General features: G+C 35.3%; 1 protein-coding gene across 4 annotated transcripts in view; it reads right to left on the reverse strand.

Moving 5' to 3' along the window:
- Pgant9 (polypeptide N-acetylgalactosaminyltransferase 9) overlaps positions 1-17050 on the reverse strand; it is a 704637-nt gene that overhangs the window by 11809 nt on the left and 675778 nt on the right. For all 4 annotated transcript variants that reach the window (XM_089636833.1, XM_089636834.1, XM_089636830.1 and 1 more), the window contains 4 exons: positions 12806-12975; positions 11826-11990; positions 1564-1817; positions 177-386 (listed from right to left, as the gene is read on the reverse strand). In XM_089636833.1, the coding sequence (XP_089492959.1) occupies positions 177-386; positions 1564-1817; positions 11826-11990; positions 12806-12975 (799 nt within the window). The remainder of the gene's footprint in view (positions 1-176; positions 387-1563; positions 1818-11825; positions 11991-12805; positions 12976-17050) is intronic.

The raw sequence follows: 17050 nt of genomic DNA on the forward strand, positions 1-17050 counted from the left end.
CTAGTTTCTTTGATCTTGTGAACTTTTTAGTCAAAATTAGAGAAAAAAGAGTATCTCGGTTAAATAAAACAAAATACTACACAAATGTAAAAAAAATTTGCAAAATTACTTATTACAAAATGGCGAGTTTCGCACAAATAGTAAAAAAAGACCATTACATAGAATGAAAGACCTACCTCTGACAGACGGATGGAGTTTCTCTTTAGCACGTTGACCCCCTTGCGCCATTGGTAGGGCGACCTCTTGCGAAAAATGTGTCCCACGTGAGAGCAGGGCACGATCTCCAACGTGCCCCCACACATCCAGGTCTTGAAAGACAACTCCAAGTTCTCGCCGCCCCAGATATCGAATCCACTGTCATAGGTGCCGAGCTTCTCGAAGAACGCCTGGGAACAAGATATACGTGATTAATTTACGAATAAAAAATATCCGTTTGAACATACGCATCATATCAATAAAAATCGGAAGCACACGAAGTACCAAATACTCATATAAGTTCAAAGATCCATGAATAGAAATGACGCTAATTTTTTTAACCAATAAAATCCAAATAAATAAAATTTTCAAATTACATGACGCCATAGATCATTGTCTGAGAGTATTGTCTGGTGCATACAATCAGATCATAGATAAGTTACGGCCTGCAGGCTGGACGTTTGAATGCACAAAGATGTGAATATCGATTTACAGATTCCTGGCGATTGCAATGTATAGCAACCCCAATTATGATTTATCCATGAAAAAGCGTAATATTTAATACGCCAATTTTAGGTGTACATATTCTCTGTCAGTAACTCTAGATCTTTTGCAATTTATTTATTTATAAATTCACGCCCGGTTGGGCTTTTATATGTTATTTTCTTATTTGTTTACAAAAAACACAACAAAATCAAAAAGAAAACAAAATCAAAGTAAAATCAAAAAACAAAATCAAAAAGAAAATAGAAGACATAATAAAACACAACCTCATAAACAAAAACAATGTCAAAACGAAATAAAGTGGAAACAAGACACTCCACCATGCAAGATGGAAAAATATAATGGAAAATTACAAAAATTTGGTAAGGTAAACAGAGCTACTTAGTTTCTATAGTTAAATTATATTATATTTGATATTCTTCTTTCTGAAATAAATTGGGTAATAAGTTGTTTATATTTGGTGAATGATGTGTTGAATATATCAACAACATCTTTATAGTCATTACCCAAATTTTGTATACGGCGAACGGGGGTATAGAATTGAAATTCTGTGTTGGAGTTATCACAATAGAACGGTAGATAATGCCTCGATGTTGGTTTGCGAGGTATATGTAAAGAAATCAAGTATAATAGTTCAGAGCTGTCAATGATTGAATTTATGATCTTATATAAACATTTAAAGTCATTAACTATTCAACGTTCAGATAATTTTAGTAAATTGAGTTGACATAGTAGATAATCATAGTTGACGCGAGTTGTTTAAGTTGAATTTTCAAAATTGGAAGCGTTTGTTTGGAGAAATCATTAAAGTAATTAGCTAAGGTTTTAATATTTTTAGCGGAAAAAAGCATAATAGATTCGTACCTTATCAATCGAGAAGAGTCCACCGGCCATGGTAGGGCTCCATACGGGCTCCGAGTTGTGCGAGTGGCGCTTCTTCTCCCGCTCGGGCACAGGGTGCCAATTGAACTGCAGATTCCAGTCGAAGCCGCCTACGTTGATTGTGCCCCCGCTGCGGTAGTGGAACTGCAGTGTGGTGTCATCAATAACATCGATCACGGGACACACTACGGTAGTCGGGTCGCGGGCTATGCGGTCCAACAGAGGTTCGAGCCATCCTGGACAAATATCATAAGTTAATGTAACACAAACGAGATATCTTAAAAGCCACAATCGGTAAGGGTACCAGAGATTTGATTAAAAGCAGAGACAGTTGGTATATTGGTTGGTGTCTTAGTTCTGAAAAAATTGTGTATCTTTTGTTTTGAGCCAGGCTGAAACCTTTTGTTTGCGGGTTGGTTTAATGAGGTGGGCATATTATATTATGAAATTATTCACACAAGTTAGTAATATGTTATTTTACTAATTGCTGAAAAATAAAGGCAATTTTCGTAATAATTATTTTCTTCAGTTTCATTAGTAGCACCATTCAAGTTTCTGTTATGTCTTTATTTATTTCAAATCATAGTTCAGTAGGGAAGAATTGATTTATCCCTGCTTTGTTGACTTTTTGTCTGACAAATAAATAAAAATAATACCCACTGAGACAGCAACAGTTTTTTTTTTATTTATTTGTCAAAAAAATAGATAATGTCTTACAGTGTTGACATATTTTATATTAAAAAAATACAAGGTAAATAAAAAACTAAGGTAAATATTATATTTTTTGATGTTACTATCTTAATACCTCCATAATTGAGAAAAACTCATGTTTAAGGGTTTATTTTAGTCATTTACACAGTTATAATAATTAGGAAAGGTTTTTTCAATCGAATTATGAAAGATATACAAATTTTTGCTGGATCCTTAAAAGTAATTATATGAATTTTCACATGTAGCATACACTTTGTGGGTATACATAATTATGATAAAATAACTAATAATTTTAACACCAATTTATTGTAAACATTAAATATAAAATATTATAAAATATTGGTACATCTTTCTTTGATATAAAAGTAAATATAAAAATATTGGTACATCTATCTTTGATATAAAAATATTGGTACATATTTCACATATTACGATTGAAAAAAACATATTGATCGTCATGACCATATGAAATATCGAGATTAATGAAAGAAGAGTTTTATGGATTTTTAAATGAAACATGCCATATCATAATAAATAAAAATGATGAAGCCGAAATAAAAAGAAAAACATTTTTGATACAAACTATTTAACCAAACACTCACGGCAAACGAATTACCACCAAAAACAAAGTGCTTACAGCTGAAAATGATGTCCACAAGGTGGCTTATAAAAACGAAGACTGCTACGCGCCAGATGGACGTTAAAAAACCAGCGAGATCATCGAAATGGAAGGCAGTAAAGGCGGGAGGCCGTAATCGTAAACGTAAACGTAAAAAGAAGAAAAAAAACACTCTACGTTTGTGTGTGCGCGGGGAGCATTTAAAGTATTAGGCTGGCAATAAAGTTTTCTATAAAATACAGCAGAGGCCCAGAGGTCACCGCGGAAGGATAAAACCCTTTGGTGGTCGGATAGCACCTGCAAGTGGATGGAGTGGCGTAAGATAACAATTTGAGAAGCGCCCGAGACGGTCGCCAACATGTGCTTTTTATAGCGTAAACTACCATCCTTGAAGGCGTAGTAAGAAAACATGAAACAAAATTTATTTTCATTCAAACGTTTTTGTTTCCATTACGAACAATAGGTGTCAGATACTAAACTTATATTATGGTAACTAAATAAGATACGATTCAGCCATCCAGTGATCCAGCACAAATAGAAATGTTGGCATTTTGGCGCAACTAACATTACTACCTGGTCTCGTCCAAATTTTGGATTTAAAAAATATTATGTGTTTTATATTTTTTGGACTGTTAAATGATTACATGATTAAAATAAAGAAATAAACTGCATGAATTTCTTTATCTTAACAATTTGAGACAGAAAACATGGTGTTTTATAATGTCAGTTAACTAATTTTCATCCCGATGGTAAAAAAACCCAAATATTATTGTGTTTTTTATACCTTAATTGCACGATTCGATTGTTATTCACGCCAAGTGAGATTGATCAAAACCCTAAACTCCATGCCGTATTTCGGCCCGATTGGGATTAAAATAAGGCAATAGATGGGAGTCCTCATTGTCATTCGCATTTCACCCCTACCCCCTTACAAATTACGGTGGCTTTTACTGTTGGGCCGTAAAATTCCATGAAAGCCTTGGGAGGCCTTTAAACCTAACAAGTCCCCGCTCCTATGGGAGGGGTGAGGGTACCACCACCCTTAGAGTCTACACCCTTACTCCGTACAGCCTACACGCCTCCCTCCGGCCCGTCCAAGAGAAAGGGAATGCCAGAATACACTTTAACGCCCTGATACAATCAACGCGCCTTAAGTGGGCCCTTTTGCAAAGCAAAATTAATAAAGAACACGACAAGGTGAGGATAATACCAACAGACAAGTTCGTGTAGACACTATAGATGACGATCTGTTCAAGCCGCTCGCACAAATTATTAAACTTTGTAGCCGCTCGTTAAATCTCTAGATGGTTCAAATTTTCCAATAATGTATCTCAATCAGTCGAGAAATCTTTAAAAAATATATTTATAGCAGTTATTAATACTTGGTATAGAAGGAAAAACTTTGCAGTCAGATTTTCTGGAAATATATATAGACAATAGTTCTAACTCTCCGTAGAAATTAGGAACATGGAATCCCCACTTGGGTTATGTTACGAGTCTAGAGAGAACGGGAGGGGAAGGGGATGGGGTAGAGAAAAGTTAAGAAGTGTCTAGTTATTTAAATATAGTCACTAAACACGAATTTCTATTCTAATAAAAAAACTTTAAAAAATATAAATCGGAGACGGTGTACATAGTTCCCGTGAGATCAGGGACCCCTTGTACTGTTTCCCATTTTGCCTCATTCCTTTGACGTTTACGGTAACCCGGTCCCTTTGATAAAGTTCACCAGGTTTGTCATTGGTCATTAGATATTCGGAGATATCTCCGATCCACAAACTTGTCTTTCCAAGTAGATGAGACTCTTTCCCACTAGGGCGGGACACTGGCACTCTAGGTGAGATGGAGTCCCTTCATTCTCTTCACATTTCCTGTCTCTATTTATGTTTACTACTCACAACAGCTGCATGCGTCTCCTGAGATGGTAGTGTTCCGTTAGTAGTGATACCAGTTCACTCAGTGAGTTTACGTCTATATTGCGTAGTTGCCTGGTTGGTCTATGGTTTGGTTCGTCTACGCAGTCATACTCAACCTGCGGCCCGCCGAGCTATTTTGTGCGGCCCTCCATACATTTAATATCAGGAACATGATTTACAAAATCTGGCATTCTATATCACGTTAATTTGAGATTAATTGCGACTTTGACGTACAGACGTTGAAACTCGAAGAGGATAGTATAAGTATAATATACTATCTATATAATATAATATTCTCTTAGAGTGTTGCTACTGCACACCATAACTGCACACGCTAGATCTATCTCTAAAAAACAAAAAATTGACAGACAAACATGCGCGCAAATAATTTTGCCCGTGGCAACACATAATTTTGACAGTTCTAAAGTTAAATGGTTACCAGTGTTACTACCTACGAAGGCTATAATATAATATTTTAAACGGCCGGAAATTTTCACGTACAGAAATTCTCTAACAACCCCCCCCCCCCATGGATTTCGAATAATAAAAGGGGGAATCAAGATAGTGTTGCGGCCCGCGTAGCTTTACAAACATATGAATGTGGCCCGCAGAAGAAAAAGGTTGAGTATCACTAGTCTACGGTGTGGTTCGTTTATGAGTAGGTACTTTGGATTGTCTCATTCCGGGTACCCTCAACAATTCCTCCCAGTGCTGGGAAATAAAACACCTCTCAATATGTAGTTTGGTGTGGCAAACACTCTTACGAGGTAGACAGGGATATATTTTTATTATAATGTGAAATAACACAAAAACGTACAAAATATATTTGGGTTTGTCGGGATTGAAACCCATAATCTCTAAACGCTGGACCACGGAGGACGGCAGATATTTCTTTGAATAAGTATGCATTATTAAAAATACAAAATTGCGTTAGGTTTAATGTTTCCAAAGTGTTAAGTGAAAAAAACCGTAAAATAGAAAAAAGGCTCAAATGTAGGCAAAAAACTCTTTCGATGATCAAGGGGGAGGGCCTGTGTGACTTAGTGTACCCAGAGCGGCAGGAAATGTCTTTAAGTGCGGTGAGTTTTGTGCGAGTGTAAAAAGCCTGACTCCTGGCAGCAGTTTAGGCTTTTCCCGCAGAACAAAAACACATTCTGCGAAAGAAAGCAATGATAGATTCCTCGCGAGACGAGAACACTTAACTCTTTATAACAACAGGAAAAGTTCCCCGCATGTGCGTATTTTCCTGGTGTTTTAGTTACCGACTTAGTACGCGAGTTCAAGGTGAATACTAATAATGGGAGTAAATCTTATATTGAGACATAGGCATTAACAATTTGAAAAAAAAAACAGATTAACTTATCTATGGGGTTCAATAAACTAGATCCGATAGATGCGCCATAGTACCACACTAATTATGACTCTGCAACAATGTCACCGATTTCAAGACGCCAATGTACTGAAAAGTGGTGGTTTTCTCAAAAGTGCGTTTGTGCGGTGAACTCCTTAAAAATAAGAGAAAATTTATTTGTTTAAGACAAACTTGCATTACAACATCAACATATTATAAACGGTACGCCACTAAATTTCCGCATTTGAAATCCACGCCACTGAAAAATAGGACGAAGAGCAACATTCACCATTAACTCATTCTTCATACATACTTCGTTCATCCTAGACATGTGAGATTGTAGATCTTCCATTCTGTTAGCAATCAGTACCGCATCATCAGCATACAACAGGCAACATACTCTAAGATTACTCAAATTTGCACCCAATCCTACCTTTTTCAATTCTTGCGTACAAATATCCATGTATAGATTGAATAACAATGGTGACATTACGCAGCCTTGTTTAACACCTTTTGTGATATCAAACCAACCCGTAGAACCACCGTTCACCCTATCACATGCAACACTTCCCTCATATTGATACGCAATTTCCTATGTCAGATTCGTTTTCACTCCATACTTGGACAACACCTTCCATAGCTTTTTCCCATCCACTCGGTCGTATTTTTTGTAGATCTACAAAAGCAAAGAAAAGTTTTTGGTTTTCTGCCAGAAACTTCTCAGTGAGCATGCGAAATAAGAAGATCTGGTCCAGGATGCAAGTTAAATGTTATTTAGTATGTAATATTTTGGTATTTAACATTCTATAGCAGTTGCAGTAAATTTGTGTACATTTTATTTTCCTTGTTCCTGCAACCTTTTTTTATTATATTATATTTCTACAACCGTTTGCTAAATAGAAAATGTAAATCTACTAATAAAATAAACAGATTTTAATATATCTATACTTTTGTTTTCGTGCTTAAAATTCAACCCTTCTTTAGATAAGACGCTACATTCTTCAGATGAAATATTGTGTGGAGCTTTCTCCAGTATACAGCGAAAACAACAGTAACTAAATTTTCATTTAATATATCTTCTCTTGAAATTCTGAACCCCCATTGAAAAAACCACAAACCGCCACTGGCCCTGAAGTATGGAATACGCCAGGTTAACAACAGCTGGCTGTCCATCACCCCTGCAATTAAATATATCTGCGAATGCAATCATTTTTGGTTAAACATTTTATCGATGGATTAAATTATTTTTTACTAAAATGAGTTACAAACTAGAATTTATTTACAAAGGACAGCATTTCTAATGTTGGGCATCTCTAACCACACATAAATTCCAATAATATAAAATTATACCACAAATTCTTTAGATTTATTAATTTTAAGCTGAAATTCAAATTCAAAATAATAATTATAATGAAAAGGCTAAATAAATTTATAAATATTGATATTGACTGTCCTGAAGTTACCACAAAATAAAATTTTATGGACTGATTAGAAATACGACCAAAGTGCTACCTTTTTTCTAAGACAATTTTAAACACGTTTATATATAAATAAAATATTTATTTTAACTTAATAATATTTTTGTCTATATTTACTTATTAGTATATTATTACCTATTTTTAAAATCGCTAGTTTTAATTATCCCGACGAAGAAATCATTGACTTTAACACATGTAGATTATTATTAATCAAAAGTGGTGTAAACATAGTATTTCATTTGTATATAGTCTTATTAATACTTATTTATTATATATAAAAGGGAAACTAGTAGACGATAAATGTATTTTTTCCATTTAATTCGCTGCACGAAGTTTCGAATTCAAACCCTACCGATTAGCGGTTTATTTTCTTAATGAATTTGTTATTTAATTATTCAAAACATATTTAGGTACCTTAAAAGTAAGATTAACTTTTAAGAAAACAAACAAAAATGAAAGCGTGATTTTTCAGGTCTCATTAAGCTTTCAAAGAAAATACATAAAGCTTTCATATTTCTTCACAAAATTACTCAATCCAAGAAAAAACCATTCACAAAAGACTCAAAGATGAGTGAAAATGTCAGGGCTCTTCATTAATTTAAAATCGTGGATGGTAAAATAATAAGACTTTTAAATTCAGCGTCTTTTATGCGATACAATCATTATTCAAAGAAAGATTCCTCGGGTTTCCGTCCAATCAAAGGGAATATCGGAAAGATGTTATTTTTCCGGTGGATTAACTTCGACGGAAGCGCCCTGACATCTGAAATGTAATCAAATAAGACGGAAATGCTTTGCCGCTGCTAAAGGTTGTGTCACACGGGGCTATTTTGACGCTGCTACTTGAATAGTAGCGACAGCATCGCTTCGTCACAAGGTAGTCGCTGCAAGTGGCTCGTCAAGCAGCTACCGTAAATAGGCGTAGTTGCGACTAGATTTATTTGTTTATTGGTACGTCTATATAATATTTTTTTAATAAATAAAAAAACGGACTGTGCCTATCTCACCAGGGTCCTGTGTTGAGAGAATCGAGTTGACAAAAATATTTATTTTATCGTTGACTTATACAATGATAATATTTAAAATAGTTATGAGTAATGGTAACAATATTGGATCGGAATGGTAAATTAATGGAATACAGACTTGAAAATACATAATGTTAGACTTGGGTGAATTCACCGGTTATTGCAGGACATTTATTTATTGATTAACCATTGTTGGGTAAGTTATTGTATAATTTAGGTGCAAAATATTTTTAAGATTATGTGTCCAAATTTAGCAAAAGAATTATTAGTAAAATAAAATACTTATTGTTTTAAAACCACACAGTAATAATTTGTACCCTGAAGATGCTTGAGTAAAGCGAAACCGGTTGGTTCTAATAATTATTAAAAACTCGTGGTTTTAAAAAAAAAGTATTTTATAATATTAAATATGTCAAACCACAAAGTGATTGCTTTCTACAATAATAAGAATTATTAGTATTTATGTCGCGTGTTTCGTGTGCTTTGAATACATTCAAAATATTTGGTAAATTTATTTTTAAAGAGGTGAGTAAAAATTGTGTTAGGGAAAATTTGTCGAACATCTCATCTACTTATTTGAAATTAAAACATGTTCAATACTAGTCGCCAGAAATACACCAATTTGGCGGTTACACGATCCAGTTGCCGCTACTCAGTGCTACTATTGTCTCGTCCGACCGACGTCTTTAATCGCCAGTTACTAGACACATAACTAGAGTTGTTATCTGTATCTATACACTTTAGGATTTCGCTCGCAACTACCTGTTCGTTAAAAGAAGTGGCAGTGACAAAATCGCTCCGTGTGACATAGACTTACGGAAGAAAAATAATTATTATTCTAGATGAGACCTGCCACTAAGAGATATAACTTTCAGCATCATTAGTGGACCACTGATGAGAAGGACTATTTTAACAGAGGGGATGAATTTAAGTCCAAGTCCACCAGGAGAACATGATTAGTTGCGGATAGCGGATAGCAGATAGGCACTAGGCAGTGTTGTGCTAGAGAACTTTACTGCTAATCTTATTTAGCACGTGGGGAAATGTTAGGAATGACTTCAGCCAATAGCATTTCGAGATGATATTTACTCTCTCCCGCGGGGGACAAAGAGCCGAAAGTTTGATTTTATTCGATCTGACAAGGAAGCACAGAAAGCAATATTGGAAATGGCGAGGACTTCGGAAGTTATTATAACTTGTTAATTTGATATGTTTTTTTATTGCGTGGGATTACAGGAAGTGCGTGCGGAAATTTTCTGAAAGAAGGTAGTTATATCATTTTGTAAATGATAACTTGCAAACAGTATTTATGTTTTCAGCTCGAACCTTATGATTGCTTTATTTAATTGTGTCGATTTTAACTGTGGAATTGAAAATTAAAAAAAAACTATGATACGAAAATCAATTAGCTCTGCTAAAAAAGGAAAGGTAAAAACTAATAAATTAACTGTAAAAATACATAGAATCCGATGATTCTTACTAGGTCCATTGAAAACGCTTACATGACCGGAAGAGATAATAAGGCTCTTACTTTAAGGTGTCAATTCTATAATAAAAAATATCACTTACACGTGTATGTAAGTTTAAAAAACGAATTTATTGAAAAATTTTAACCAATATATTTGTCACCTGAACCTATCAAACGATATCGAATTTTATGGCGGACGCAAGAATATCCACTTCCGCACACTTCATCTCGAACTAAGTCAACCTCTCCCACTCTAAAATCACTTCAATCCGCCGCACGCCAGTCGGCCTGGCGGCTGTTTGTCTCGCTTCCGGTACTTTCCTAAACAAATGCACCACCGGGGACGGAGTTCTTCCGGCTAGGTGAGAAGGCTCTCACGCCACTTCTTCAGCCTCCACGCAGCCTTCCGTCCCTCCCTACCTCCACTCTCAACCATCTCAAGGGAACTCTTGCGACCGTATCTGTGTCCAGAGGGTAAAATATAGATGTTGAGTGTGTATTGTATATTGAAGAGTATCAAGATATGATAGTTTTGAGAAAAACACGTTTAGCCACCGAGCCATGTATATAGTTGTCTACATGATGTAACGTAAGCATACGCTAGTAAGCTAAGACAATAGTTCAGCTGGATAACAAATACGTTAGTGAAGGGGTGAACGGAGGCTTTCCGTGGCTTCCGGTAGCTTACGGACGTCGGCGCCGTGACTACCGGATCACGTCAGTCTTGTCAACTTACCAGAAGCCGCCGCTTTATTCTGTATAATGAGGCCAATCTTTTCATCAAACGTCGATGCTAGGAAATTACTTTAAACTTTCTAAAGTAAGTTGACAAAAAAAGCTTTCATGGTTATTTATTTGCGTGAATTTTATAGACCCCAATCAACGATGTTTTGAAAATTCCGTCAGGTTTAGTTAATTTGTTGAGTAACAGAATAATCCTTTCCGAGGGCATTGTCAAACTGAAGTGAAAAAATAAATATATTACGGTAAATTTCTTTATCAAGTAGTTATAGTTATATTTATTATATTTCTTTATCAAATAGTTTAATTTATAATAGTAATATTTATTAGGTTAGGAGGTAAACATCAGAGGTAAACTTGTGATTACAAGACAAGGTTTTCTATGCAACGCACAAAGGATAACAAATTATTATAAGCAATAATTATAAGCCTGAAATACCTACCTACAAACATAAAGTTAGTTGTTTAAAGTCGAAAAAAATAAATCTAAAAGCAATAATTGTTCAATGAAATACTAGTATATATTGAATTATTTGGCGGTTAAAAATAAATCGCACAGTGGTTCTGTGTACCTGACCGGCAATCAGAAGATGAGGATTCAATTCCCGTCGGCGGCATTTATTATTTTTCTCGGAAGATTTTTTAAATTTATATTTGTGTGTTCAGCCTAATAATTATTGCTTTAAATTATTTGTTACCTGAATGGTACTGCGTTATTTTTATGTTGGTGTTGTGGATAATTTGCTTACCTTTTGTTTTGATTGATACTGAAACCATTTATTTAAAATTCTTTTGGCTCTGCAGTTTGTTTCAATGAGGCTGGCATTTGGTTAAAAAAGTTAATGGCACAGTGCTTTGAAAGTATCTTTGGCCGTTGGTGGAATATTTTAATGGGATGTTCTAAGATATTTGCTATAAGAGATGTCAGAACTTACCTTCAGCGCACTCGCAGTGAGAATCTAGGTAGGTGATGACGGGCGCGGACACGTGCTCGGCCCCGATGAGGCGCGCGCGGATCAGCCCCTCACGCTTCTCCGCACGAACAATCTTCACCTTGGGGTAATTCGCCATATAGTCCTCTAGCTGCTTCTTCGTGTGATCTGGAAGGAACAGACACTTATACCAGAGGAAAGTGATTTATTTCAATGCAAGTGAAGAAATTAATTGATTTAACTAGCTTATCTTGCAGAAGAATCATGACTGATTTGTCAATTTTATTCAAATTAGTTAATAGCTAAATGGATGCTCCTAACTTAACTAAACTAATAACGTTCCGAGTACGAAATCGTAATACAAGACTTCCTTAGTTGTTCTTTGTTCAGTAATCTAAAATCAATTATTTTATTGATTCCCCAGTCCAAAGGCTGGATAGGCTTGGAAATAATTCAGTTCCGTTTATATTTTCATTTAATCCATACTAAAATTTAAATGAGAAATTTCCAAGATTTCGTTTCGCCAAAATTATTATATTATATAATCTGTAACTTACTTTTTTAAGTGAATATTTAACACATAATTTATTAATACATCTCTTTTTTTGTATTTGTTGCATTGATGTGTATTACGTTAATTCATTTTGTTCCTATCATATTTTTTAATACTTTAATGCTATGCTGATGATCCTATTAACATTTCATTATTATTATTTGTTAATTTGAATGCACTATGTAATGGAATTAATTTATACATGTTCATGTAAAAGCCCGACGGGCGTTAATGAATAACTAAATAAATAAATACAAATGCAATCTAAACAGCAATATTATTTTGAAATGGATAAACTAGTTAAACGTTCATCAAATTGAAGGTGGAAAATCGGTATATCATCTATCTGCTATTGAAAAATTCGTGAGCTTCATTTTTGAAAAGGACTTAAATGTAAACGCTAAAGGACAACACTTTAAATGTATTTTACCCATATCGGAGAAATCATCCACCAAGATAATCTCCTGGATCAGCTCTGGAGGAGAGCGGTCCAGGACGGAGTGAACTGTTCTGAGCAGCACCGACCAGGCCTCGTTGTGGAAGCAGATCACCACGGCGGTGGCTGGGAGGTTCTCCAAGTGTCTTCCTGGTTCCTTGCACCTGGGGAGAAAATATAACAAAATGGTTAGTAGTGTTTATATAAGAACAAGGATAGGCTGATTGTCATGAAAACAGACTGCTAAATGTTAATGGGTATATACATCTCGTGTCTGTCTGTTTGTGCCCTTAGTTCTTCTAAACTATGCAACGGATTTTAATAGGGTTTTCAATATCATTTAGAAAATTTCTTCCAAAAGGTTTACATATATGATAAATATTATATTATAGAAAGTAAAGGAAAGCCGCTGTTTCATAATCAACTCATAAAAATATATTTTCGGGAACTAAATTGCTAATGCAGACTAAACCTCATGAGATACATCAAAATACTGTACTACGGAATTTTACATCTTAAAAAAGCCTACAGAAAAGTCCGCGATGGTATATGTCTCCTAAGAAAACCCCCAGCAACTACGGGTACACGACAGCTAGTAATACATAATACAATTAAAAAACACGTGTGCAACACCAATTCAACCCCAATGGCAACCCCGAAGAACTTTTGAAGGATCTGGACTGGAAACGTTAGCTGTGACTGACATGTCCTGTAGCAGCATAGAATGTTATACAGATATTTGGACAGTGCCACCTCAGGACATGCTTGCAGCTGTTAGGAGTTGTAAAACCAATAGCCATAGTATATGTGACTAAGATGAAGAAATATCGATTAATTTTTTTTTTCATATTTCGCGCCGCTATCGTAACAATCGGCTTAACTTTAAAAATTATTTCTTATTTTTTTATTATATGAACAAGATAAAAGTGAAGGTTTTCAAGATAAAAGTGAAGACCGTTTTACACAACATTTTTCACGTTTAATATTAAAATTATATTATTTAGAAATGGTAATGTTTATTTTAAATGCATACACCGTAAAGATAATTTTGTCTTGTTTCTAAAAGAGATGAAAAGAAGAAAAGAAGAAAAGAAGAGAATTGAAAAATAAGGTGTATATAGCGCATTTGAAATACACAGAAAACATTACAAACTGAATGTTATGAAAGTACCGAAGGGTTAAATGCTGATCCTAGGCTCGTTTCAGTTTTTGAACAAATTATGATCAGTTGGCGAGCATAACGAAAAGTTCCCAAGTCAGTATAAATCATGAAGACAGTAAAATATTACGATTCATCGCTAAACGCCTTATCCGGAAATAAAAATCAGAGGCGCACCGGAAATTTCGATAAATAAGTCGATGAAGATGGGGGAAGTAATGACACGGCATTAGCACACTTAAAAACGTATTGCATGGTAATTTATGCAAAATGTGAGGAGCCCAGCGCGCCCCGCTCTCCCCCCATCCCCCGTATGTTACTGTCACTAGGCACACTGTTAGAATAATAATGCACGGGGTAGTTAGGGGGGCGGGGGACACCCCGGGCACGCGCAAAGTGTGGCGCCATCTTGCGACAGTCTTGCAACGGAATTGATATTCATAGAAAATAAAGATACACACGAGTTTCCTGAATGCGAATAGAGCGGGGAAGATGACAGACACACGTGATGGTGAAATAATCGTGACCCAACCGAGAGATTCGTCACAAACTTGTGTTTATTACAAAAATATTCTTAAAGGTTCTGAACTCTATGTGAGAGAATTATCTACGTGGAGGAGCAATAACTCTCTCTGAGTTTTTTTAATGTTAAAAGATAAAGTTTTAAAAATAACAAAAAGTCATTATTTAAATTCCTCCTACTGTCGTCCTTGACCTAATAACCAATTATTTTCGGTAATTAACATGCGACTGATATCATGTATGACAGAAACGCTGTGAACGCGATACAATTTTAAGTATACAAAGAGTTTACATGGTCGTCCGATCTCTCGATTATCAATTTTCGTTCGAGATAGTACATCGATTAAAGAAAGAGTATTTTTTCGCCATCCCCAAATCATTTTGAACTCTTAATGTGAACGACCATTATACAAAAGTTTTTATAAAAGCTATAAGATTATTACAAACTGTTACTCAATGTTATATTTATAAACAAAAATCTCTAGTGAAGCAAAAACTCTCGATATTTCTTCCGAAATTACTTAATCAAGGCAACATCAAGGTCATAGCGCAACTTTAATTGTGAGCTGTGGAGCTCAAAAGCATCGCCATAATAAAAAAACGACATATTTTAAACGTTTAAAGTTCATAGGACATGAAATTGTTCTGCGAAGAGTGTAAAAATTACGGGTGAGCCCGGGTAGCTACATTGTTACTAACAACTTAAATAAAAGTTAACATATACACATTCAATCTACGAAGTTTAATTATTTAACGATTCAATTATACATGAACGCGTCGTTTATTTCCTGACAGCCAGCCTACAATTAAAACGAATTTGAGGTCCCGAAACAAACTAGTTACGCCTAAACAATCAGTGTCCGAAAACACTATCCCATTGAAGGGCCCTAATTGACAATTTCGTAATTCAGATTTCCCAAAATGAATTAAATTAATTTCATCAATGAAGCAACCGATTCAATCAGAAACGTTTGCGGGTAGTATTGGGACAGGCGTAATAGGCACAAACACTGAACAACTAATACGTAGAAGTGTGAACTATACCGATTACAAAGAAAAAATAGGTCGCCAGTTGCTTGCTGAAATTGAATGAAATTGTTCATATGCTCAAGAAAGAAGTTCGATATCAGAAAATGTTTCAAATCAACTAACTAACCATCACGCCGTTTTCCGCAGGGGTAGGCAGAGAGGACGGACCGCCAAACAACTCGGTCTTGGCACACACTCCTTGCCTCATTCACATTCATACATCGTCTCATACATACTCTTCTATTGTTCTGACTCTTGACATGGCCCGACTCAAGTATCTGATTCACTTGGTCGTGCCATGTCTTCCTCGGGCGTCCCCGACTTCTGCTACCATTCACATTTGCATCGTATATTCTCCTTACACTCCTTTCTTCGCTCATTCGCTCTACATGCCCAAACCATCTAAGCGTCCCTTTCTTGATCTTACTCATTACGCTTACATCGGCCTTGCACTCTTTGCGGATCTCCACATTCCTCACACGATCATACATGGTTTTACCACACATACGCCTCAGGGATCTCATTTCAACAGCATTCAATCTACTTTCATCCTTTCTTTGCCAGTTCCATGCCTCACTTCCATACATCAGGGTACGTACAAGCACTCCATTGTGGACTGCTAACTTCGCTTCTTTGGACATTTTTTCGTTAGTGCCAACTGCGTTCAGTCCTTCATTGATGGAGTTACCTGCATTTATCCTTTCTCCAGAATTAAAAAAAAAGCTGAAATTACTTAGGGGATTGCGTCACATTTCTATGAGTGTATCTCTTCAGTGGGTATATACATGGTAGAACCGCCCCTAATAAATAGGGTAGGTGGAAGTAGGAAGCGTAAGGAAATCGGTAGCGTAACGGCTAATGGGCGACACCATTACAAAAGGGGAGTTAATTAACTTCGGACTTCTTTCTACCAATCACTTGCCAAGGGGTGCGAAAAGAATGATGAAATGATTTTTAGAGTAAAATATTTAATCGAATTGACTTACTCCTCAATCATTGCTTATTTAGAAATAATCGATCATAATTTGATTCTGTCGCAATGACACAATAATTTCTTAAATGTGTGATGACGCGGAAACATTACTCAAAGTAGGTACAGGTCGTTTTGAATAAAGGTTTAATACTTTTCGATGTCGCAAGATTAATTTAGAAAAAAAACCCAGACTCAACAGTAGTTGCTGTACGGAGCGACGTATAGATATTAAGCAAACCACCAGAAGAAATTATAAGAAGAAAATATAAACAAATTTAAACATAATTTACGAAAACATGTGATTGATTTATTCTAATTTTAAATAATATATTTACAAAGATTCAATTAGCATATAGATAATCATGTCCCGATTTAAAATACCGCAATCAAATAAATATAAATTTAATGAATTTGTAAATTGGGCAAAAAATTGATGTTGAAAAAGGCGTTAAGCTGGGTAGTAACTTAAAGTAAATAAATATTTTTCAAATCTGTCATAACAGTAACGAATTTCTCCCAAGGACCAAACAATTTAATCCGATAACTTTGCTCTTGA

This window comes from Hesperophylax consimilis, chromosome 10, assembly GCF_061612785.1.
Source record: "Hesperophylax consimilis isolate HC1 chromosome 10, BYU_Hcon_1.0, whole genome shotgun sequence".
Taxonomy (NCBI): Eukaryota; Metazoa; Arthropoda; class Insecta; order Trichoptera; family Limnephilidae; genus Hesperophylax; species Hesperophylax consimilis.